This window comes from Cryptomeria japonica, chromosome 10 (assembly GCF_030272615.1).
Source record: "Cryptomeria japonica chromosome 10, Sugi_1.0, whole genome shotgun sequence".
NCBI lineage: Eukaryota > Viridiplantae > Streptophyta > Pinopsida > Cupressales > Cupressaceae > Cryptomeria > Cryptomeria japonica.
In genome coordinates, this window is record NC_081414.1 from 513,491,546 (window position 1) to 513,515,480 (window position 23,935).

A 23,935-nucleotide genomic window follows, 5' to 3' on the forward strand; every position below is an offset into this window, starting at 1 on the left:
TGCCCCTTGTGCTTCGTCCATTGTTGTAGCTTTGGGATTATTTGGAAAGGGGATATCCCGCATCACCGATAGCCTCAGGGGAGAAGTCGGCGATAGTCATATTTTCCAGAAGCACTAATCTGGACTTTGGTTCGTAATGCCGAGCAGCCTCCACTACTAATTCATAGTTCTGGATTGCAGGAGGAAAACCTGCTGCTTGGGCGATGCCACTTTCCACCATTTGCCTAGGCCTGCCATATGCGTTGGGTGAGAAGACCCGATTCCTGAAGTCCTGAATATCAATGTGGCCAAGGTCGGTGTCACCAATGTTGTCCCAGACGCTCTGAACCTTCGACTCTCTTAATCCTCCCCTCTGATATTGATACTTCATTCTTTCAACTTTCCGCGGGATGTCTGATTTGGATGCTCGTGAAGTTTTGGCTGCAGCGGGTGTTTTTGATGATTCCGCCGCCGATTTAGGCATTTATCCTGCACAGCCAGACGCGGATTACGAGGTGATACAAGAACGATAATGTGGGTTAGATAACAACAGAAGTGTTTCAACAGGCCGGGATTAGTTTAAATATCATTTTAGCTAACAACTTGATTAACTTTAACAGCATCATATTCCTGAAGATTTACGACTACGCATTATCACTTTCGGATTTTGGATTAATTTTCAACATAGGCAAAACATGAGAAATTTGAATTTGAAAAGAGATGCAGTTTCTGGCTAAACCTCGGGAGTGAATTCTAAATTTCGAATGTTTGAATAACGCTTTACAAAAAAGAGATGTAGACCTCAAGAATTCAGGCATTTGCCTATTTGATTTACACATTTCAAATGACCATATGCGTTAAAGCGTACTTACCTGATGGGAGCGGAACGCGAGAGATTACCCGACCTCGTCGCGTGAAGTGAGCGGACGATCCTGCAAAGTTTGAATCCCAACGGTTATCCTTTTGATTTAAATTTTCGCGGCTTGGCGGATGAAAGAGGATTTATCAATTTTAAATGGTTCTATCCTTGGCAATTTGAATTTAAATGGTCGACGGGGAGGGTGATGCGGCGTCTTACCTCCTTGTTTTCGGATTTGAGAGCTCTTTCAAATTTTGAATTGCATTCTCTCTTCAACTTTGGATTTTGACAAATTTGGAGGCTTCGGAATTTAACCTAGCTTCACTCGGCCTGCACGAAATTCGGAGCTTGGACGCTATTTGCAACCATGGAGATCTCAACCTGCTGGCGAATTTCGGAAGTCTCTGGGGTTTAGGCGGGCTGGAGACACTTTCGAAGCTGGGAACGTCTTTTGAAGCTCTTCAAAAAAACTCGGACCTGAGCACTCACCTTGCGTGCCTTGGCAACTTTGGAATTTCGGAGCTGGGAGCGCTTTTTGAACCTCGGCAAACCTTGGAGATCCCAGAGCCCGTTCAAGCCTTGGCGAATTTGGAAGACTCGGAGGACTCGCCGTCTATGCTGAATGCCCGTCCAAACTTCGGGGTTTTGTTTTTAAAAACTTTTCGCACTTCCTCTTCGCGACTTCGGACCTGGATTTAACTTTGGCTTCGCGATGCGAACTTTGGCTCTGGGGTTTAAAACTTCGGCTCTTCCGTTATAAACTTCGGCTTCGCGTTTTAAGTTCGGACCTGGGGTCCGAAAAGGAGCCTCGCGTTATAAACTTTAGCTTTCCTAAAGGATCCGAAATTCGGACTCCAACGCGTTTTAACTTTGCTTTGCGCTTTAAACTTTTAGTTTGCGTTAAAACTTCGGACCTCAACGCGTTTTAACTTACTTCGCAACCTCGGACCTAAGGTCGAAAATGAGCTCCTTGCGTTTTACGAACTTCGGACCTGGGGTCCGAAAGTGAGCGCCTTAAGTGACTTCGGGTGTTTCTAAAAGACGTCGCGCTAACTTCGAACTTGGGGTCCGAGAATTGGGAACTAAACGCCTTTTCGGGCTTTCGGACCCTAAGCGCCCCCTTTTTGTTTTTCGCCCTCTGTTAAAACTTTCTTCGGGGGGGCCGAAAATAAAGGTTTGCTTTTTAAACTTCGGACCTGGGGTCCGTTTTAAACGTTTCGCGATATAAACTTTAACTCAGGGGTCCGAAAATGTTTTACTTGACTTTCGGAGCAAAGCACCATTTGTTTCAAAATATTGCATGATTTAAACTTCGGACCTGGGGTCCGAAAATGGTTTTTATGTGTCTTTCGGACTTTCGGACCTAATGCATCCTTTTCAAAACATTCCGCCTTCATTAAAAACTTCGGACCTGAGGTCCGAAAATCATTTTTTGTGATCTTGGGGGGGGGCAGAATCTGCTCTTTAGAGAATTTTGGAAACTTGCACAGAATGTCGGACCTCCCACCAGCTTCGCCAGAATCCACAAATCTGGCCTTGGGAGGCATCAAAATACCGAGGGACTCGGCCGAGCAATTTGATCCTTTAGGAGGCGAAAATCATCTCTTGCCCAAACCTTGCAAGGGTCGGGTAGCAAACTTTATGCAATCGGCCTTATAGCTCTGGCTTGGCGGGGTTCGTTAGTTCTTACCAACTTACGCCTATCCAAGGCAATCTTCAAGATTTTGGAACAAAGCCCTTGGCATTCACGCCCGAGAGCTAGACCAGTCAGGAGGACTCACTGGTCCATTACTCCAACGTCAATCAGTTTACGGATTGGTCACGAACTCGCTCGAAGAGACACGAGAAACTCTGCTTGGATCCTCAGGACAACGATCGAAAACTCAAAACAGGAAAAGGGGACCCTGTCAGCGACAGGGAGCGTGTGCAACGCACAACAGAACGAAAAGCACAGGTAGCAGAACGACATAGGCTAGAATCGAGAAAAGTGGCTACAAGTGAAGACAGAGAAGATCCAGAAGGCCCCACTGGCCCACAAAAACAAGTCATCCACCCCTTTTCTTGTTTCTCTTTGCTTTCTTTTTTGTTTTTTAAGTTTATTTTGTCTCCTTTCTGCAAAAGAAGACAAAACTGGCAACCCATAAAATTGGAAAACCACAACATAAAATTGGAAATTTCCTATCATTGGCATGAATCACCCGCAACATAAAACATTAAAATCAGACAATATGGTGGAAAATATCACAGAGCAGGAGGTAGATTTACTTATAGACTTTTCAGAATACAAAGGGGACGAACAAAATATCTCATTGGAAGAGTTAAAGAAAAGCTATGAGAAGAGGACTAGGGATGATCATGAAAGTGTGCTTCAGATAGGCAATATGGTGTCGTACACCACAAATATCTCAGCAGGGAACATGGAATCTCATGCTTGTGGGCAAGGCAGGGACCCAAATGTAAAAGGACTTACATTTGTTAATGCCAAACAATATAAGAGGATTTTACAGCGAAGGCAAGCTAAGATAGCCAAGAGGTTAAGGTGCTTGGGGCACACTAAGTTCATCACTATCTTGCCAAGGATAGTAAACTTCAACCAAACAGCAGTTATTCATAAGGTGCATCAAGAGCAAGTAAGCACAAGGATGGAAATGCAAATGGATCAAGAAGATCAGGCTGAAAGAGCACGCCAACAAGAGCATCAACCCAAGTGTATTAATGGTATAGAACAAAAAAAGGCAAAAATTGCAAAGGAGTTGGAAGATGACAGCAAGATGGACTAGTACAGCCCCAATTCGACACCTTTAACTTGGTCCTCAAACCTATACGTTGAGGAGTTGATGGGATTAAAGACGAGACTGGAAGGCTTGGAAGCACGGGAACGCCTGAAGTATAATAAATGGCAAGAGGCTATGGACACCAATCATAAAATAATGCAAGAAAACAAGTCTCTCAAAGAGGAAATTGTCAAACTGCAAACTAGTTTGAAAACAGGGCAACAAGAAATCATGGTTGTGAAGGAGGAACTAAAGCAAATTAAAAGTGGAAATTTTCTTGCAACATCAGATGAAAGTAACACCTCACACCTACAAGGGCTCCAATCAGCAGTTGCAAACATAGAGATGGAAGAGGCTAAGCTAAAGGAGCAGCTAGAAGAGGCGAAATCTTGGGCACAAGTAACGAAGGGGTAAACAGAGAATCAAAAGGAACTCATAGAGAAGCAAATCATAATGCAATTAGGGGAAGAAAAGAAGCAAAAAGAAAGGGCAGCAAATATAATAATAAAAGGTTTGAAGGACTATGGGGAAGGTGAGCATACCGATTGGTTAGTAAAAAACTTTCTAGCAGACAAGTTGGAGTGGACAGGGCATATTCATCAAGCAAGCAGAATTGGTAGAATATCACAGGATAGTAGAAATAGAAATGTGAGAGTAACTTTGAAAAGTATTGAGGACAAGAGCAAAATTTTGAGGAACAAAAGGTTTCTCAAAGGCACACGATTCTTCATAGATGAAGATTTAACTCCTTTGCAATTAGAAGCGAGGAGGAAAGAATGGGAGAAAGTCATAGCAGCGAGAAGTGCAAGCAATGAAGCATGGATGTATGGAGGGAAGGCCCAATTCAATAACAAAACAACACATAGTAAAAGGCGGGGCCCCCGGAGCACACCTCTCAATGGTAAGCTAGAATTGTAGAGGTTACCTTGAAGGAGAGGGCCGGTTTAGGGCCCATAGAGGAGGGGATGGATGTGATTGTCCTCCTTGAAACACACGAGTATGAAGGATGTAAGGTCCCAAACTTTGAGGGATATACGAAGTAATCAATATGGAACGAGTTAACTGAAAATGGAAAGGGCCACGGAGGAGTAACCATCTTAGTAAGAGACTCTTGGGAAAACATTATTCACGTGGAAAAGGAAGACCCAAATAAGCAGTACATACGGATAAAAGTGGAAGATAAAAAGTCCACAATTTACCTTGCAGCATGCTACTTTGCTCCATATGGTTCAAAATTCTCTAAGAAGAGGAAATTAGACAAAGAAGATCCCTATGCAGCATTGAAAAAAGATATATCAGCATATAACCACAAAGGTAAAATCATCTTAATTGGAGACTTTAATGCTAGAACAGCCAATAATCAGTCTCTTTGCCTTAATATGGAGGAGGGAATAGGGGACAATCCTCTATGGTTAGAAGAAGAGGGGAGCCAAAAAAGGGAAAGAATGTCTCAAGATGGAAAAGCTGCTATCACACATTATGGGGCAGAATTGCTAGGAGTTTGCAGTTTGTATGATCTGATTAAATGCAACGGATTAAAGGCTTGGCCGAGCTCTGGGAACATTACATGTCACACTTACAATGGTCAGAGTGTGGTAGATTATGTTATAAGTTCAAAGAAACTTGTGACAAGTGTTATAGATATAGAGGTAAACGACTGTCCCATAGAAATGAAATCAAATCACAATCCAATATATGTAAGGATCAAAATGCAAAAGGATAATCAACACCAAAAGGAGATGCAACAAATAGTAAAGAAAGAGGTTGCCCAAGGGAGTATCCTCTTGACACATGAAAATCAAGAAATCTTTCGAACAACGCTCAAAAAACAGCTGCATGTTGAGGGAGCCAATGGGCTAGTCAATTCAAACAAGGAAATGATAGGCAGCGTCAAATTAACTTCTATAATCCTCAAGGCCCTCAACTCATGTAGACAGTATAGACCCAAAAGGGACAGCAAGAATTGCTTCCCTGCAAACCTATGGTATGATGAAGAGTGTAAGGCAGCAAAGAGAATGGTCAAAATACGGGGTAATAACAAGGAATATACAAAACTAGTGAGAATGAAAAAAGAGGATTACATGCAAACAAGGAGAAAAGAGCTGATTAAGCTTGGGAAGCACAACCCAAGAGGTTTTTGGAAAGAGCTGCAGCAGAGAGACACAGGAAAAGAAAATAATATCACGGATCTTCAATGGTTAGAGTATGCAAAGCAGTTATATGAGAGGGATCAAGACAGAGGTACCCCACCGATGATAGAATCAGGAATTAAACTCTTCTCCTCGGACAATATCAAAGAAGGAATTGGAAGGCTTGCAGTGGGTAAAGCTCGAGATATAGATGGCATACAAGCAGAACATTTAAGATGGGGGTTGGAATTCTCACACCTCACATCAAAAGAATATTTAATGGAGTTATTCAAAATGGATTTCCGACAAATTGGTCAACTAGTGTTGTCGTCCCCTTGCTTGAAAGTGGAGACATCAATAACCCCTCAAATTACCGCCCTATAATGATCAATCCTCTCTTCGGTAAACTTTTTGGGAGCATGATTGAAAGACGAATCAGCATATGGGCTGAAAAAGAGGGTAAGAGAGCAAAAGGACAAGCGGGCTTTAGGCCTAAGTATTCTACCATTGATCATTGCATTACACTCAGACATTTGATTGAGAAGGTATGGGATAAACAGGGAGGGGAAGTATTATACTGCTTTGTTGATTTCAAAAAAGCTTTTGATACAGTACCTAGAAGCAAATTGTGGAGCAGAATGGAGGAGTTGGAAATTCCAGTGCAATATAGAGTTGTTGTTCATAGATTATATGACCAAGTTTGGGCCAAGATACGGACCAAACATGGCTTATCAGAATGCTTTAGAAGTGACATTGGAGTTAAGCAAGGCTGCCCATTATCCCCTACCCTATTTGGGTTATACATTGACAAGTTAGAGGAATGGATAAATAAGTTTGGTGGTGGGGAAGTTCATTTGGCCAATTATGTTATAAAGCTGCTTTTATATGTTGATGATCTTATCTTAATGGCAAAAACAACACAATATTTGGAAGAACACTTGAAGGCTCTAGAACATTTTTGTCATGAGGTGGGGATGCAGGTGAACACTAGCAAAAACAAGGTCATGATCTTCACCTTGAAGAGAAAGAAGGCTCATAGAGAATTTGTTTTTGAGGGCAACTTCTTACAAACGGTTAATGAATATAAGTACCTTGGCCTAGACTTCCACAATAAACTCAGTTGGGAGACATGTAGGGCAAAAAGGATTCAAAGGGGCTGGAAAGCCTTATGCTCACTTCAAAATAGATGTAGAAGAGCTGAGTTATGGGATTGAAAACTCTTTTTGGGCTTCTTGTGGTTCTGGTGGTACTATATGGATGTGAAGTATGGGGCAGCAGCACTTCAACAAGGAAATGGAAACAAATAGAAAGACTACAAAAGCATTTGATTACGGCTAGCCTCAAGATTAAGTCATCTATCCCATATGAGATTGTCCTAGCAGAGGCCGGGGCCTTCCCTATTGAAGAATCAGCTATGTTCCGATTGCTAAGTTATTTGAGGATAGAAAACATGGAGGTACATCGCTGGCCAAAAATAGCAGCAAGAGAAAGACTAGATAGAAGGAAGAGCACATGGATGAAACAAAACATTAAGTGGATGAATAAATGGGGCATTAATCTAAACGATTGTCCAAATAACAATGGAGAAATAAAAAAATATGTGCAAGACAAATTCAAAGAAAACATGTGGACAGGTCAATTAGGGAGAAAAAAGGAATACTATATCAAACATTTCAATCCTACACATGACCATACACAAAAAAACTATATAGGAATGGACATAAAGTGGAAAGCAAAAATGTTAATTGCTCGGATAAGGACCAGCTCACATCAGCTTAGATGTGAAACAGGGAGATGGATGATACCCAAAGAGGAATGGGAAGATAGAAAATGTAGATATTGCACTCAAGGGGTTGTGGAGACGGAATGGCACTACATCATGGAGTGTCCAACCTACAATGACATTCAGACCAATTATGTTGAGAGATTAAATGTAGACACCTTGAGTAATTTATTGGTCGAGGAAAAGATAACAAGAGTTGCGGATCTCCTAATCAAGATACACAATAGAAGAACCAAGTTGCAGAAGGAGAAAGAGGCCTAGCAGTCTCAGTTTTCAGTCTGGGTTTGTTTTTTGGCTTCACATGCTTTGCTAGCTATCTGTGGGTCCCATAGGTTGTTCGGCCTCGTGGACGTTATTAAAAACATCCATTCAATGCAACTAGAGCATAATCTTTAGAGTCGATGGAGAATATACAAATAAAAAAAAAAACACTTTACACACAGAAGAACGCCAAAGCATATAAAATAGATCGTCTTCCTTGTGGACTTCACTCGTGCGCCAGACAAATTGCAGACCCTACTTTAAAGGAGAAAAAAGGGCTCGAATAGATATCTCGAGACGGAGGAAGGCAAAAAGCCACGACACCAAAATTTCGACGGCAGTTACAAAGCAAACCGAAGCATACTCCCACACCGACATGAGCCACATAAGCGTTGTCACAAATGAACTCACACCAACAAAAGCCAAATAGACGATGGCGTGAAGGAATCTCTCCTCGTAAGGAATACGAAGAGAATAGGAGATGAACCGCAGGAGACATGAGGCATCCATAAGTGCGCAATCAATACAAGAAATGCGGTGACAGATATGATAAAGAACCGAAACACTTCCAGCAAACTTAGAAGCGGTGAATTAAGCCACAATGAACATAGAGCTCAAAACGGTCGAGCAAAATTTACGAACTGTGAAGAGATGCGACAAGATAAACAAAACACCAGCAAGAAGAAATTCACAACCATTGCAGGTAATGATGTCTCCTAAAGTTACAAACATTAACAGTCCCTATGAGGCGCAAATTTCCGCCCTCATACTTCAAACATTCAAATAAATTAAAAAATGATTCAAATAGCACTCTTTGATGTTTGATCCATAAGTCAACTAGAAGGAAGGAATGCTAAGGGTTATCATGTGGAAAGACACGAACTGACCAAGGAAATCAATTCAATCATTCAGATTTCAAAATTAATTGTGATCCAAGGTAGAGCAAACTTATTACCAGCGACTTTCAAGAAGACTTTTTCAATTTTAACTCAGAAAAGGGGAGAAGGAGAAGGGGTTGATCATAGATCAAAGCCCTCGTCGCTTTCAAGCATCTTCAAGACATCCTTTCAGGTTTTAGCAATCAAATTTAAGAACAAAATCGCAGAATTCAATCAATCATTCTTGAAATTTTGATGTGAAAGACAATTTCCAGTTTTTTGGTGGATTAATGTTTCTGAGTTTTAATCATAATCAGACCTAAGTGAAACATGTAAAGGATTATTTCACACTTGAAGATATGATTAATGTTTATTTATGATGTTTTAATTCAAATTATGTCTCTTTTGCAGGTATGATTGCAAGAGAATGAGGAGTGGAGCACAAGGATGTGAGACAAAGAGTATCAAGATCAAGTGGTCAACCGGGGCTACACTTCAAGAACAACATCAAGATCAATATAAGGGAAGAACAGCTCAAGATGTCTACGTTCATTGGACAACCTGAAAGGCATGAGGTGGAATTGGATAATAGGCAACATGATGGCACTTCACGGCATGAAGGGACTCAACATCATTGCACCATACATGAGGACAAGACCAAGACCTATCCATGGAGATATAAAGATGTTTTACATTGCTAGTGTGCCAATGTGAAAAGCTTCAAGATGAAACAATTCAGTGGATCAAAGTAAGCTAGACAACCAAGGTTATAGGATCAAAATGATGTAACATGGGAATAGTCCTTCACCCACATAACAACAGACTCGAAGATGTTGAGTATCAAGAGATATTGCTCGAAACATCAAACTTGCTTGTGATAAGGTATCAATTCTACGATGCAAGTTGAGGTGGCATCCTAGTCATCACTCACCCAATCAAAGGGTACCAAGTCAAGGATGTCCACATACAATGCACCTAACTCACCTAATAAAGGCGTAGAGTTCGAGATACCTAGCTTCATCACTCATTGGTCAGTATTCAAAGAAGAACATGTGTCCAAATTATTGTAATTATTTCATTGGCCAGAAGGGAGTTTGTTGTAACAAACCCTAATTAGGGTTTTATTATAAAATCTTGGCCATTGATTTGAGAATCAATCTGAGCCTTTGAATTGTGAAGAGAGCTCTATATAAGGCTCAATCCTCTCATTTGTAAAGGTTAATAGTTAGAAGTTCATGATTAGGAAGCAAGTAGCAGTAGAGTAGGAGGAAAGGAGATTGTTGCCAAGACTTGTTGTAATAAACATACTATTTTCATTGTAGTGATGGTGGATTTTGGTGTGCTATTTCAACTTGTTGCATAGTCTCTACTTCTCATAGTGTAGATGTCAATTAGATGAATGAAAGATTTTATTGATGATTAATGGTGAACCTAATGTTCATACCACTTGGAGTTTGTTGATTGCAAATTGCAGTGTGTGGTTAAAGTGAACTTGATCAAAAGCTTAACTTCAATTACTTAATTCTCATTGTTCGTAATGTTGGTGTGCATTGGTGATGTGAAAATCATCCACTCATCCTTAGGAGATTGCACCATCTTTGTGTAGTTCTTGCATGGCGAAACAAAGCTTGGTTTGGTGTCACTGATTTAACAATCATTTCTTACATTGTTAGGAGTAGCATAGGCTTTCGAAACCCTTGTCCTTTTTATCTTTATTTTTCCAAGCAGTTAGAATAGATCCTAAGTTCCAGCAGAGTTCAAGTATAAACGGAAGTCCCCTTGTGATCCCAGCAATATCACATCATATATCATTGAGTCTATCCACAATATAAAGTCAAGACCTGACTATCAGAACCTTGGAGTCATCTCGTTTGATCACATAGTTTAGCATCTGAGAGGTTTTTGTTCAAGAGAGGATAGAATACTGAGTATTTTATTCTATGTTTGAAGTGCATAAAAAGCACATTAACACAATCTATAATACAAAAAAAAAAAGTTATTACCAATCTTGTGCTCATACACCAAGTAAAAAGATAGCCAGTTAGTTATTTATTCTATGCAAAATCCTTTGAAGAAATGTTATACTATGTATCAAGTAGTTTAAGATCTTAGGGAATTTCCCCTTATAATTTGAAGAGAGGTTCTACCTTGCATACTATTCTAGATTGAGTTGTCTCGAAAGAGACAAATCAAAACACTCACACATTTGACTACTTATTAAAAAAGAGAAGAAATCATACTTTCAATTGTTGAGTTGCTAAACAAATAATAGCTGATATAGACAAATAGTATGTACTGTTATAATTGAATTATCTTTCACTAGAAACCTACCCATGATCCCAAAATTCCTAAATGCATTATCCCTTCTAACCCAAATACGGGTTTAGCTAATTCATATACTTCATTGTTGGGATTAGCATCAACATATCTTTTATACTTGTTCAATAACATAATTTTTTAGACATTATAATAATGTCCCTTTGCTAATTCATTTCCTTTATCGTTGACTATAAACATGGGTATTTCTTCTTAGTTGAGAACAATAATGATCTTTTGATATGATAACCAAGTCCCTTAGCTTATGGCATAAATATCAACAATTCTTCTTAGGTGATAACTGTAACAGTCATTAAACTGAACATAAAATATAGAGGATGTAGCGAAAAGAGGAGCTTCAATTGAGGGAGCTTTATGAATTGGTGAAGGCAAGATTTGACGAATAGAGGGAAGAGTAGCGATGTGGCTGCAGAGTTTGTCAATTTTCATGAGTCCACTTGGGAGAAAAGTAATATTAGTTCTAAGGTGCGATCCAAAGCCATTTGTCCTACCACGGAAACCAATGCAATCCTTATTGGATAACATAGGTCTACAAAAAGCATGCTTCTGCCTAGGCATTGTTGGAATGCTCAAAGATCTCATTACATGGCAGGAGAAATCCCTTCAATGGATCTGCTCCATTCACAAGAGGAGGAGAGACAAAACAAACTAGCCATCATTGTATCTTGCTTGGGAAGACTCTTTGTTGTAGAATGTATGGATTGGATTGAAAAGGTATGGGTGGTAGACTTTTCCCTTCATTCTCTTGTACTAATCACCCTCTTAAAGATTTGTTTCCAACGTGCAAATTCTCTGATTTTTTTTCTTGCAAACCTCTAGTCAAACACTTTGCATACACATTTTCCAAATGCAATGATTTTTGAACAGCCACTAATATAGATTAAATCATGAAATTTCCTCATTAATCATCATACCATTCATTCATTCATTCATTATCAATGGGGCATTTTGTCAAAAAAACTGTCATACATTTGAGTTTGTAGATATTTCAGTCTTGTTTGCATAGAACATCCTGTCGTCTCAATTTTTGAATTTTCAAAAATAGACAGCCCCTACAAATTTTTACTCAAAATTGGTAGTTTTCTTCTCTAAGGCATGTTTTACGAGGTTTAAAACTTGTACTTGTTAATGTTAAATCATTAGTGGGTGTGTTTGTCATCGTTGTCCAAGTTTTAGTTGGCTTTTGTTTTCATTTTCCTTCCTTTTTGTACAATTTTGGGTTTTGTGTCAGACATTGCAAGTAGGAACTTTTTGCTGTCATTACAAGTAAATGAACTTTACTTGTAATGGGGTTCTAGAAACCTGATTACAAGTCAACACATTGTTTTAAAGTTTTCTTTACTTGCAATCGGGTTTCTAGGACCCGATTACAAGTATGTTTTATAAGAACAAAATGAAACGCATATTGCACTTGCAATTGGGGTTCCAAGACTCGATTGCAAGCCACCATTATGTGAGCATTTCGATGTGCTTACTTGCAATCGGGTTTCAAAACCCTGATTGCAAGTTTGTGTGTACCTTGCAAACCTTTCACACTAGCAATCGGGGTTCCAAGACCCGATTGCAAGCCAATATTGCATAAGTGTTTTGATGTATTTCACTTGCAATCGGGTCTTGAAACCCCAATTGCAAATTTATTCCTACCTTGCAGTCTTACTTCATCTCAAACTTGCAATCGAGGTTCCAAGACCCGATTGCAAGCTAATGCCAATCATGCAAGAATGCTTACTTACATTCGGGTTTTCAAGACCCGATTGCAAGTGTAAGTGTCAACGTTTTTTCCTAACTTGCGTTCTTCCATTTCCGCATTCTAAGTTCCCCATGATCCCTTGCACTTGCATTCTGCCTCCCAAGATCCAAAATTCGCCTTTTGCCTCCACAGTCTCATTCCAACATCTTTCCTTTGCAAGATCAATACTTGCAGTCGGGTCCTAGAGACCTGATTGCAAGGGATTTCAATGCATGTAAGGATAGTAAGCAAAATTCAGTGTCATATGTTGATGACATTAAATGAAGAGTACAATGTCATATGCATAGAGAGAACTTCTCCTAAAGAATCAGTATTACCCCAAGCAAGAAGATGGGGTTGGAGTTCATTGGCAAAGAACATAAGAAATATCAATGATGCAAGTTGATGTTCTTGGACAAATACCTTCACCGATCTCGAATACTTCAAGTTTCAACATCTTGTAGCACCATGAAGACCTCTTAAACAGAGGATGACGTAAATAAAGTCGTGTCTTGGACACTTAGATTAGTTTCAATTATGCATTTGTAAATTCCCTTTGAAAAATTACATGTAATGTCAAAAATTGTAATTGCAAGTAGTCACATTACTTGTATTCTTGTAACTTGTAATTACATGTAAACAAATTACAAGTCGAAAGACAATAGGACTGTAATTTAGAATAAGTTATAGTTAGTTGTGGAATAAGTCTTCGTTAGTTACACTTTCCCACTTTTTGCTCTCAACCCCTCATCTATATATAGGAGGGCGCTCTACGTATTATCTATCTTTTTAGCATGCAAGAAAACTTTGCAGAAATTTACAGCGATAAAGACTTTGTGTTTTATACTTGTAAATTGGATTCTCAAGCAATATAAAGAAAACATTTGAGTTTCAGACTTTGTGTTGAAGCTTTGTTTATATATCCATTGTGTTCTTATGTCACAATGATATATTTTCTACATGCAATTGAGATTCTAGCGAGGTTGTTGAAAAGAGATTCAATCTAATTTCTTGTAGACTTTGTGCTGCAAATATTGAGGATTAAATTAGCATAGTTAAGTGTTCATAATAGAGAAAAGTTACAAGACTTTATGCTTGTAATTGTTCCTATTCATAGTAGTTTGGAGTGCATCATATCAACAGACTTTGAGCTATTGTGTATTGTATGTTGTTATCATACTAATCATTTTGGAAGGTAGATAGGACAATAGAAAAGCAAAGATTGAGCTTTGCTTCTACATTGCCGTCCCGGGAAAGTGATGGAAGACTTTGCGCTTTCATGGAAACTTCGCTTCCTTTTATATAAGCATCTTTGTAGTTGTTGGAATTTCTTAAGTTTTTGTATTTGTTACTCTAGTTGCAGTTTATTTTTGTAAAAGAAAAGAGAATATCATCTTTAATGAAAAAACAGAAAAGGATGTTGTCTCACCCAAGTTAGATTAGTGTTTATATGTTGTGGTTAATTTGTAATAGTAGAAAAGGGGGAGCCTTCCCTTAGAATTAGGAGAGTTTTTAACTCACATGCTGTAGCTGAAACCATAATTTTGCACGCCTTCCCAGGTGTACAAAATTTTCAACCAACACATCCAAATGACAAGAGATATGTTTGTAATATTCACTATTGTACTGCTAGATTATCACAGTTCAAATAGAATGCTCAGTGCTGTCATAACACATAATGCTGATATATATATCAATGTTCTGAGTCTACTGACCTTCAATTAAAGCTGTTTGTGGATGGAATTCCATTGTATACTTTCCAAACAATGCCCAGTTATCATTCAGATCACAAATTACTACCCAAACTGCCCATTTGGAGCTGTACGGCACCCCAATTTACTCATTATGGAGCAGCAAACACCTTCCAAAATGTGTTCAGCTTCAGGAATGTGGTGGCTAGGAAAAAAGCATCCAAAACCATTTATAAGTGCATCAACTCCCTTTCCTAATGCTCACACCCCTTTTCAAACCTGTACCACATATTAAAAAGGATGGTACAGCAAGCATTTGATGGAATGGCTGCTATGAGTAAGTGCGGCAGGATTGCAATATCGAAATCTTCAATGAGTTGTACTGTCCCTGGTTTGGCTTATACTAAAATCTTCAAAGGTCCACGTTGGCATAGGTAATGGTATTAAACCCTTGAATAATACATCAACCAAGTATTAGCTTAGACCCTCCTTGTCACATGCATGGACTTCTTTGACATGTAAAGTGGCTACAATAACAGCTGTGAATTCCCTTTGGAAGCTTTGACTAATATTTTTAAGTTGCTGTTTGGAAATAGGAAAGGCTATAAAGTATAAAGCCTAAGGAATATCAATAGCCACTTCTTTTCACTATATGAGATGGTACGGCTATCCTTTGTGGAGATGGTGAATGGAACAGCTGGGTATACCAAACTGAATAATATAATAATGATTTTTTCAATTTAATTCACCCTTTGCACACACCGCACATAATTCCTGTTTTTTGCCCATGCCCACACACAGCACAAATAAATTTATCAATGCTTGCAGAACTTTCACAATGGTACCTACAAATCTGGCAAACCTATGAAAATGATAAACCTTTCAGCACCAAATCGATCTGGCAGATCTTCATCACATGCAAGAAACTTGTATGACTCCACCTGTAAATTAGATATGGTAGATCTTTCACTACCGAAACCAATCTTTGTCGTAGGGGTTTCCGTCCCAGGGCTGAAAGGCTAAACGACAGCTCAAACTCCCACAAAGGGTTTCATCAAAATGAGCAATCCCAAATGACTCAAGTGAGTCTCTTCAGCCCTTTTATAACTTTCTAGGGGAAATTCCAAAAACTATAATATAAAATCACTTTATAATTAAAAATCCCTTTTTGCTTAAAAATATAATATAAAATCACTTTATAATTAATAATCCCTTTTTGCTCCATAATGTGAGAATGTTTCATTTTTAAACCTTTCCAGCACTTTAGTCACTAATAATTCACCTTATTTAATAATTAAAATAAGTTGTCTTTTAATTTTGCTTTTTGACAACTTAACATTTCATTATTTAATTGTTAAATTATTTTCCACACATCCAGCCAAGTTGAGGAAAATATGAAAATTGCCCAAAGATGAATTCAGAATGTGCCAACATACGCAAAAGCTCACTGGAGATTCAAGTCATTAAAAATTGACACTTTCCATAAATAGAATACTCCTCCAAGAAATTTGGAATGCACCCAAAATGGCAAAACTGCCTCCAGAATGCATCAATGGACTCACCCTAATCCCCTGAACACAACTCCAATAATTGATTTTCCATTCCGAAAAGGTTGGCGCTCTCCAACAAAGCTGGAGCTCACTACAATGTTGGAATGACCGAAAATGGGAAAATTACATCTCTTCCTAAGAGATTTCAATTGGTGAAATTTTCATTGCAGCTTTAGGTGAGTTTCTAGGACACGATATTCAAATCTATAAATATTCCCTGCTTCTCTTTTGGAGAAATTCCTACCAGTTTAAAACTTTAGGTAAGACTCTATGGCTTGCCCTTAGAATTTTGGGGAAAGAGAAGTTGGAACTAACTAGAAAATGTTGGGGGAACTTGGTTAAAATAGATAGCCAAACTTGTAGTAGATCTCATGAAATTCATGAACCAAATATTATATAAATCCTCTAACACCCTCAAAGGTTTTTGTGCAAGATTTAGATTATTAAAGCATCCCTTTCAGATGTTGTGCTTGCCATAAAACTAGACATTTGGCCACAAACTATGTTAATCAATGAAGAAATTCGCAAAGAGTGAGCCCCCACTCTCCCCATGCCTTACATCTTCAATGGCGAGTATAGTTTTTTACTAAAAGGTAAAACAAGTTTTAAAGGGGCCCCGGAACCCTTCATATCAACATAAAATAGGCATAAACACAACAAAACAGCAACAAAACATTTGCCACCACAAAACCCAAACACCAACAACAAAAATCACCCAAACTACAAACCACACAAAAGAAAAACATCTTTAGAAGTTCAACTTTGATACTTAAGTATTTTCAACTTTCATCTTTGCGACTTAAGAGTTTCATCTTTGTAAGAAGCTAGTTTTAGTCTTGCTTTGTTTAGCGAATTCACCTCTCTTATCTTCTAGCGAACATCGTCTCATCCAACTTGCATCTTCCCAACTTCTTGGTTTTGACTTCTTAAATTCGCCTTACTTAACCCTTCAAGTGTAGACGTTGATCTTCATCTTACTTGCTTGGATACTCCTTCCCACGAACTTAGGTTGGTTTGCATCTTCTTTCTTTTTTAGGGAGATTGACTTCCTATTGCTAGAGGTTGACCTTGAACTTCCTTCTTATTGTTGAGAGTTAATTTTATAAGTTTTCGCTTCTCATCATAGTTTTTGTGAATTCCGACCAGCCTAAATTGATCCGTAGGATGCTCTCTATTACCCCAAGTCAAAGCGTTTGAGCTGAGCGACTTAGTTTGATCAACCTTCTCATTTTGCAAAAGTTATACCTTAGTCACTTAAGAAGATAAAACCTTCTCCCATCGACCTTGCTCATGATCTTAAGTTAATTCGCCTTGTCATCCTTTGGGAAATTCGCCTTCCTTTTAACTAAAGTTGATTTGCACTTGATTAATTAGACTTTATTTCTTCCCAACTCAAGTAGGTGCGCAAGAGGTTCAATACTTGTTGAGGTTGAAATGCTCTACTTAGATTGATTTGCAGCCTCTTTCTCATCATTGGAGGTTGGCATTCATTTAAGCAATTTCACCTTCTTACCAACCTAGGTTGATCCACAGGCACTTAGAGACTTCCTACCAACCTAAGCTGATTCGCAGGCACTTAAAGACTTCCTACCAACCTAAGTTGATCCACAGGAACTTAAAGACTTCCTACCAACCTAAGTTGATATGCAGGTTCCCATACTTAAGAAATTTTTACTCATCATCAACTTCAGTCAATCTGCAGGGTCTCCTATAGAACTTCTTATCAACCTAAGTTGATCCGCAGAATTTGATCAACTTCGGTTTGAAGACCTATCTTTTAATTTGCAAGGAAAGCATAGCCTTTTCAAAATCGACCCTTCTTGACAACCTAGGTTGATCCTTGCAACATATTGACATTTTTGACAACTTCTTACAACCTCGAGCAATTTTGCAATGTGACCTCAACCTGACATCTCTTACTCATAAACAAAAAAAACAACTAAAGAAACTAAGAAAACTAAGACGCCTAATCTAAGCAAAAAGTGGGGGTCCCTATTTGCAATGGGGCGATGTGTGAAAACATCACAACAAGAACTAACAATTTCATTAATTAGTTATTTACATGATGACTGTATTAAGCAAAGCAACTCTGATTACATTCAAATAGCATAATACAAATATATCGAAGAGACTGTGTATATCAAGCATGAAATAAACTTTATGGCCATCATTAATATCGCCGCTGCTAGGAGTTGTTAAAAAAGCCAAACAAGTGTTGAATTCAATATAATGGAGGCATTATAAATTACGTGATTGAGGTGGAGCAATTACAATACACAATTAATTATAAAAGGTGCAATTTGCATAAAGAGATTTGTTATGAAGAGGTACGATTAAAAAGGAGACATATCCCTTATCCTTCAAGGGATGCAACCATTTGGGTTTGCAAATTATATAATGAGGGTTGACCCCATCCCAAAAGGGAAGAATGGCATAGGATAAGAAATGGAATAATAAGATATTATTATTATAGCTGACAGAGGAGTTACTCTGCAGATCCATATTCACTTAAGGCTGATTATGGCCCACATTATTGTGACAGAAGAATGAGGAAAAAAAAGTTAAGTTTGTATCAAGGGAAAATGAGGAATTAAGTCAGAAAGAGAAATCAGAAATAAGACAAAGGGATAGGATAGAGATAATAGTAGAGGCAGAAAATAAAGAAATTGGGAATCGCTGAAGATACAAAAAGAAGGAAAGAACAAAAGGCAGAAACAAATCCAAGGAGGGAAGAAATACTATGACAGCATAGGCTCAGTTGGAAGAGCCTATTCAGCATACTCACAACTGTAAGAATCTACTTCTCCCACCCTACCATTATTGCATAAAAACTAAGGTATGTTCAGATGTTAGAAATAGATATTTACTAAGCAATATGCTGTGCACATCTGAATGAAGACATAATAATTTAAATGTGAATTCTATTGAATGGTATCTCTGTTAATCCAGTAGAATATGAATTAGCCATAAGGAAACAAGTCTGCAATATGAATCATATCAGACTGTAACCATTGATGATATAGTGACTAGTTTATTAATGCACTTTCATTTCATATGTAATGAATAAGTTTGTTTGTGCATCTTGTGAGGGATGGATAGAGGTATAATCCAATGGCAACGAGGGGCTCACAAGTGGTATTGGGACCCTTGGAGTCAAGGAGCCAGATTGCACCCTCTATGCCAAACCCATAAGGTAAGACTTGTATGGGTAATGGACTTGAGGGGCAAGCCACATGGGCCGCCAAGTCTAGCGAAGAGGTTAGAAGCAACCGTTCCTTGGGCTTGGTAGACAACAGACCAGCACAACCCCTCTCATGTTCCAACTGCCCGACTCTATCTGCTTGAATAGATTATATCTAATTATAATAATAGACTAGACTATGTATGTAGGTGTTTGCTTTCTTGGATGCAAGTTGTTCTCCCAAGGCTACATTATTCCAATACAAGGTAAGTCACAACTATTACTTTTAATTTATAAACTGCTGTTAGTATCCAGATATAATAGTTATGATTCGTATGATAGAGTTAAGATCATAATTTGCTTCATTTATTCATAAAAAAAAGAATTTTAATTAAAGACATTGGATATTATTTGTCTCCTCATTAATCATTTTAATTCAAGTTATAAATATATTAAAATAGGAAAATCATTGCTAACAGGCCTATAACTAGTAGGGGACATTACACCAAGTGTGTCCCTAGCAGCTCCCAAATCCTTCATATCAAATAACCCCGAAAGTTGAGCTTTTAGCTCACTAATTATTGCCTTAGAATTACTAATAAGTAGCATATCATCCACATACAAGACAATAATAAGAATTCATCAATACATTTAATGTATACATGATGATCTTCTTTACTTCTAAGTTCTAACAGTTCCAGAATTTTGAGAAAAAATGGGAGCAGCCAAGGGACATCCCCTGCCATTACACCATCTTAAAAATGCCATTGCGGACAGAAACACTAGTCTCAAAGCTAGGGATACATCCTAGTGGAGAATAGAAGAATACACATCCTTCCAAACCCACTCAAGCTTTGCTTGCACAATCAAAGCCAAATGTGATCTATCAAACTGCAACTTCTCCAAACTGAGTGGAGTGGTAAACTCCTAAAAGTAGCCAGGAATCCTATCTTTCAAAGGAAATTGATCACTTCCAGCTGAATGGATGCCATAAACTTTTGCATCTATCCATGAACATCCAAGAATGCCCCAGAAAAGGCCCTTGCAAAGAGAGAGGAGCAGTAAAAAGGAACTTGAATTCAGCTTGTAAACAACCCCAAAAACCTCTAAATGTTGAAAACTTCCAAAAGATATGGCTCAACCACTGTCTCCTCTCTGCCACGTACAATGCAAAATGCATCCACAGTACCCATCTTACTTGACCATGCTTTAGCAATGAACCCTAGTGCACCATTGGGCACTCCAACACTTCTTATTTGAAAAAGGTTTTTGCTTTGCAAATGGCTTGACAATGTAATTTCCATCTCAATTCAGGGTTCTTGATCCACAATTGCCTTTTCGATCAAGAGGTGGTATAATAATAGTATTATACCGTTTCACTGTGTTTAAAAGAATTTCTTAAACTCATTAAGGCTATTATCTATATAAAATTCTAAATCATAACCAAATTAAATGAATGGATATAATGGATGCCAAACCCTCATTTTTATCAACCAGAGAATACGATGCAACTTTTTCTCCTAGTAACCTGGGGGCAAACTAATTTCTTATCATATTAGAGACTTGTCCTATTTAAAATCCTGCAAGCATCCAACGGAGCTCTCGCAAGAGATTGAAGAAGCTCATTGATTACAGACTTCCTATATTTCATACCACCAAAAATAAATCTACGAGGCCAGAAGGGAAAAATCTCTCATAAGCACCAATATGAATAAGAGCCCTTTTAGGGATATTACTGAAGGCTTTGCCAGTGTTATAACCATATAGACACAAGGAAACCACTGGATGAAAAAGCAGATACTTGCGCTTTATGGTTAGCCATCTTAATAAACAAGCAAGACATGTATAGTTGGAGTAAAGAAGGAAGCAAAGAGGAATTACCCAATCTGATTAGGTTGTAGAGACTCGAGACATTCAATATTCAAGTTTTCTTACAGTTAATTATAATTTTGGTTGAAAATATAGAGTTGAGCTTTAAAATATATTGTTGTATTGATACACTTTTCTGCAACTTCCTCGTTCATTTGAGAAAATGTAGACAAGAATGAGTACCATCACTCTGAATTTATGTGAAAGGTGGAACATTGTAATGTGGATTTGAAGATGTGTCATGCTTACTTACCCCTAGAACCATCATTTAGATCAAAAGAGGTCTAGTTAAACATTAAGGAAAAGCAGATATGATTTAACCTTGAATTTGTGTTTTATGTAGAGCCTGTTAATTCATTAAGGACTATTTGATTCCATCAATGAAAATACAGAACAGATTTGGTTGTCAACAGATGATCTCCTCTATTTAGATCTCATTTCTCTCTGATATCATAAATGCTGATTGTCAGTCGTCCAAAAAACGATTCCCATAAATGAGATCTGTTCTATGCAAATGTAACGATGCAGTAAACTAGGAGCAATGACTGCACAAGTGATTTAGAAACAGGACAAGATCTCAGAAACTGAACTTCATAACAAACCCTAAATTCCAATATGAATCACAACCTTGTTGTAGCATGGACACTGTAAGAGATTTTTGGCCATGTTACCAAAATCATGTATCAATACCAATCAGAAAGGGTCCCGAAAAGATGAGTTGTAAAAAGATAAATAGAAACTGGCAGTTCTTTCTCTTTTTAAGTAACTAATTTTTTTGTAACAAAATTGAAATAGTATCAACATAGTGATTATTGAATATTATACAACATCGATTTTGTAAACTTGTGCAAAAAAACCAACAACCCAAAGAACTAGAATTGCAAACGTGTAGTTCACAAACAAACTCTACTTTCTTTACCACTTTTTATCTAACTGATAAGTAATCATTATTAATAGCTATCAGTATTATGTGCTAAGTGTTTCGGGGTTGACGAGGCTCAGAACCCAGACACCAACAATTACTAATTGAATGCCTGAGGTAAAATTTTCCAGTAGGGTGTATACACTGGTTAGTGGACGCCACGTGATCCCAATGACACAAGCTTAGTCCTAATTGTAAAAGGAATCATCCCAGCCTGGAAGTATTAAAAACCTAATGGCATCACCTCTGCATGGTCGATAAGAAGGTTTGTCATTTCTAATTGAGTAAAGTGCAATTAAAAGGATCAAGTTCCCAATCAAGTATAATGACGGCTATGGAAATCTGCTATACTGAATCTGCTATACAATGAAATATCCAAACTAGCCTCATTTGAAGAAAAATATATGACAGTCCAACGCCTCCTACTGTAATGAAGTGAAGCCACGAGAACTGAGTTCATGAATGCACAAACTACTGGACCCAACAATTTCAACTCACTACAAGTTCAACATTTAAAAACTCTGGAAAATCCCAAAAATAAATATTTTGCAGTACAATTTAGGAAAAGAAACTTCAATTGTAAAAACTTTTTCAAAAATCACTAAAATTCCAATACAATTCAGGAAAATGATGCTTAAACCTCGTGACACTAAAAACCCTAAAACTCAAATCACCTCCAGTACAATTCAAGAAAATATAACTTACACTTTAATGGAGCCTTGAGGAGAGCCCTTCTTGTTGATATCATACCCAAACATATTTCTCCTAAGAACATATTTGGAAGCCACTGGGATAATAAAAACTGTGGCGAAAAATGCTCCAATGCTCATCACCATGTTTATCAAAATGGATATCCTCAACTCCCCTTCTATGTCACAGTAACATAGCATATACAAATATGGGCAGAGGCAGATCAATGCAATAAGCAGTATTTGTTTGTATTTGGGTTGAATCAGGGGACTGTCGTCTTTGGATACTGTAGCCTCTGCAGGTATAGTTTTTGGAGTTGTAGACACAGATCTCTTCCTTAAGTCCCCCATTTCTTCAAACCTGAGATGATTTGCAATGCACCAAAAACTAGATTATTCGTAAGACAAATTTCTTATAAAATGAGATCGTTCTTCAGACTATAATTGAACCGGTCAAGTCTAAATCAAGTTGCTTTGGTTTTGGGTATATTCAAATTGAAACCAGGTATCCATTAGCGTGGATTTTAATTTTTTTATCGCCTCTCATTTATTTTCTGCAAGTTAAGGTAGTGGAATTTATATATCACCTAGCTTGCAAATTTTGACGGGCGTTGGTGGCGGTTTGTACGTGATGAGGAGAATTTGTGTTTCATGGACGGGGTTTCCGGAATAGGGACCAAGAGTGTAAATTTGGGACGGTGAGGGGACGGCAAGGATAAGTCGAAGTGGAGCACAGCGCTCATATATAAATGCAGGTGAATTAAAAAATTTAAGAAAATTTATAACATTTGTATGAATACTTCATGAAAGGTAAACTAGTTTTTGTGAAGTTAAAGGTTGCAATCAGTATGTAATAGTATGTAATGGTATGTGTCTTATAGTAAGTGGTTTGACGGTGTTTCTAACAAAGCTTGCAGAGATGGTGATGTTGTGGGGGACATTTCTTTGAAGTCCCCAAGTCTCTAAAACGTCTCTCTTGTGGAGATGTGGGGTTTTTTCGGGGGTGGGGGCGTGTCCTTGTGGAATAGTGGAAAAATTAGAGAATTGTTTATATAGATAATTTATAATAATTAAATAAACAAATTAAATTAAAATAGAAGGTAACGCATAAATGTTTTGTAAATTGATATGAGATTTCAATTTAATTTTCTCTGTATTTTGAAAATTGTTTTTATATATGTATATAATAATCAATGGCTCAATTTTGTATGAAGTTGGATCCATTCTTTTAGTATTTTATCTATTCATATTACACATATCTTTATAACTTAAGGCATGTGTTATCTTTCTACATGCACTTATAC

The 23,935-nt window shown here is 37.9% G+C and overlaps 1 protein-coding gene across 1 annotated transcript in view; it reads right to left on the minus strand.

Moving 5' to 3' along the window:
- The window catches only part of LOC131079886 (uncharacterized), a 175,435-nt gene extending 152,065 nt beyond the window's left edge, over positions 1-23,370 (minus strand). The window contains exons 1-2 of the mRNA XM_058017928.2: positions 23,219-23,370; positions 22,648-22,992 (exon numbers count right to left, since the gene is read on the minus strand). Of these exons, the coding sequence (XP_057873911.1) occupies positions 22,648-22,982 (335 nt within the window). The 5' untranslated portion in view covers positions 22,983-22,992; positions 23,219-23,370. The remainder of the gene's footprint in view (positions 1-22,647; positions 22,993-23,218) is intronic.
- Positions 23,371-23,935: the final 565 nt, after the last annotated feature.